Here is a 1,892-nt window from a genome sequence, read left to right as displayed (position 1 = left end):
CACTACTCGGCCCTGCCCGTGTGGGTGGTGGAGGACCACCAGGACGTGAGTGCCCCCCGCCAGCCTGCCTGGGATGGGGACTCCCTCGGGTGGGGCATGGGGAGGGGCTTCGGTTTCGGGCTGGTGTGTGTGTGTTTGTGTTGGCGTGTTTCTCCGCGGCGCGGAGGCTCAGTGTGGCAGATGGGAGCGAAGAGAGGTGCCCGGCGCGGTCACTGGCGGCCTCCCCAGGAGATGCGCTTTCCTGTCATGTGTGCGGGTTCTCCGGGCGCTTCCTTGGGAACGGCGCTCCCTTCCACGTCTATGCACAAACCCTAAACCTGCTTTTCCTTCCGCTGCTGAATCATCAATGAAGTTCAGTGCCCAGGTGGCCTGATCTTCCTTCCCGATTCAGTGATTGAGCTACTTACTGCCATGATCGTATTTTGGCATCTTTTAAAGTAATTATTGCTGACTCTTTTTTTCTTCTTTATCATTAGTTGCTGTAGTTAAAAGGAAACAATACCTACATTACACTGCTGTTATAATTTGCTAGATATTACTGGAGTACTTGGAAACTCAACCCTACCCAGTGTATGACATGTCAACAGAGGATAAGTAAATGTAATCCCATCCCAACAAGTAGATTGACTTCTGCTAGATGAGAAATGTTAAATCTGGAGCTTTGTTTTTTTCTCGGTCAATCATTGAAAAAGGAAGTGAAGAAGGAATTTGTTTTGAACTGCTGTTTCTGGTTTCTCATGGGGTTTTTTATAGTGGCATAAACTGAGGCTTTATTCCTAAAATAACAGATTCTTTACAAAGAGAAAATATTAGTGTAGTAAAGTTTATTAAAGAAAACAAGGGTACAAATTTTTAAATAGTTTAATGCACTTCATTTTTGCTAGGACTCGTTGAATATATGATGCTGTGATAGCTTATTTTTCATGGCATCCAAGAACTTAATGTCACTGTGGTAGGAATTCTTAAATAGTGCCTCTTAATGATCCTTCTTTGTTTTAGTCACTATATTTCTGTTTTTAATTAGCTTAAAGTTTTATTATTACTAAGTATATACACTGTGTTTTCAGTATATGAGTGTGGATGGATTGGTCCATCTTGTATAAAACATAAATGGCTTTTTGTCCCAAAGTGTACGAACTTCACAGAAAGTTTTATCAGTCTTGCTGACAGTGATGTTCTTCTGGAGCAAGTTTTCAGTAGCTGCATCATGCATTGATTAATAATGACAGCTGTCATGAAGGAAATTTTGTTCTTAATCCAAATCAGGAGAACTTGCAAGGTTAGAGATACTAGTCTCTTGTTTCTCTTGCAATCTGTAGTTGCACTTACCTGAGGTAATTTTCAATTTTAATTGAAAAGATTGTAGGTTGTTTAGTAGGCCAGATTACTTCTTTTTTCCAAAGAAGTAAAAGCTGTAGATCACAGAACCCATGTTCTTTTTAACCTTGTTTTATCTACTATTGCAATAGTATACATAGGTTTACAGTTATGCCCATTCCATGTGCAGGGTTTGTCATCTTAATCAGTTGTATCCAAAAAAGTAGCTCAGTTTCTGTTGTAATGTAGAGGTCACACATAATTTTTTTGCTTCTTGCAGTTTTCACATTCCCTGTATAATAGGGCTGTGATTCACAATCCCTGTTGGATTTGCTCTGGCAGCCAAGGTAGTTGATGCCCTCTAACTGTGGAAGAGACTCTGTGTACTGCAGTTCTGAGTAAGAGGTATCATGAATCAGCCATCAGTTTTCTCATTTTTACCATCCTATATGTTTTTTTCCCATGCTGTAAATTGGTGAATTGCCTCATCTCCTGTTTTTCACACTATGTGACCTTCAGCAGGGGATAAAGCTGGGCAGTTGAGAAAGGTAGTCTCTATTACAACCACTTAGTCG

The 1,892-nt window shown here is 40.9% G+C and overlaps 1 protein-coding gene across 1 annotated transcript in view; it reads left to right on the top strand.

Annotated features, from left to right (window-relative positions):
* The window catches only part of CUNH5orf22 (chromosome unknown C5orf22 homolog), a 14,633-nt gene that overhangs the window by 1,558 nt on the left and 11,183 nt on the right, over positions 1 to 1,892 (top strand). Inside the window, exon 2 of the mRNA XM_017738704.1 lies at positions 2 to 45. Within this exon, the coding sequence (XP_017594193.1) occupies positions 2 to 45 (44 nt within the window). The remainder of the gene's footprint in view (position 1; positions 46 to 1,892) is intronic.

This window comes from Corvus brachyrhynchos, unplaced genomic scaffold (genome assembly GCF_000691975.1).
Source record: "Corvus brachyrhynchos isolate BGI_N302 unplaced genomic scaffold, ASM69197v1 scaffold23, whole genome shotgun sequence".
In the NCBI taxonomy this organism is placed as follows: domain Eukaryota; kingdom Metazoa; phylum Chordata; class Aves; order Passeriformes; family Corvidae; genus Corvus; species Corvus brachyrhynchos.
The sequence above is the reverse complement of the archived record's forward strand: the minus strand, read 5'-3'. Positions and strand labels throughout refer to the sequence as shown.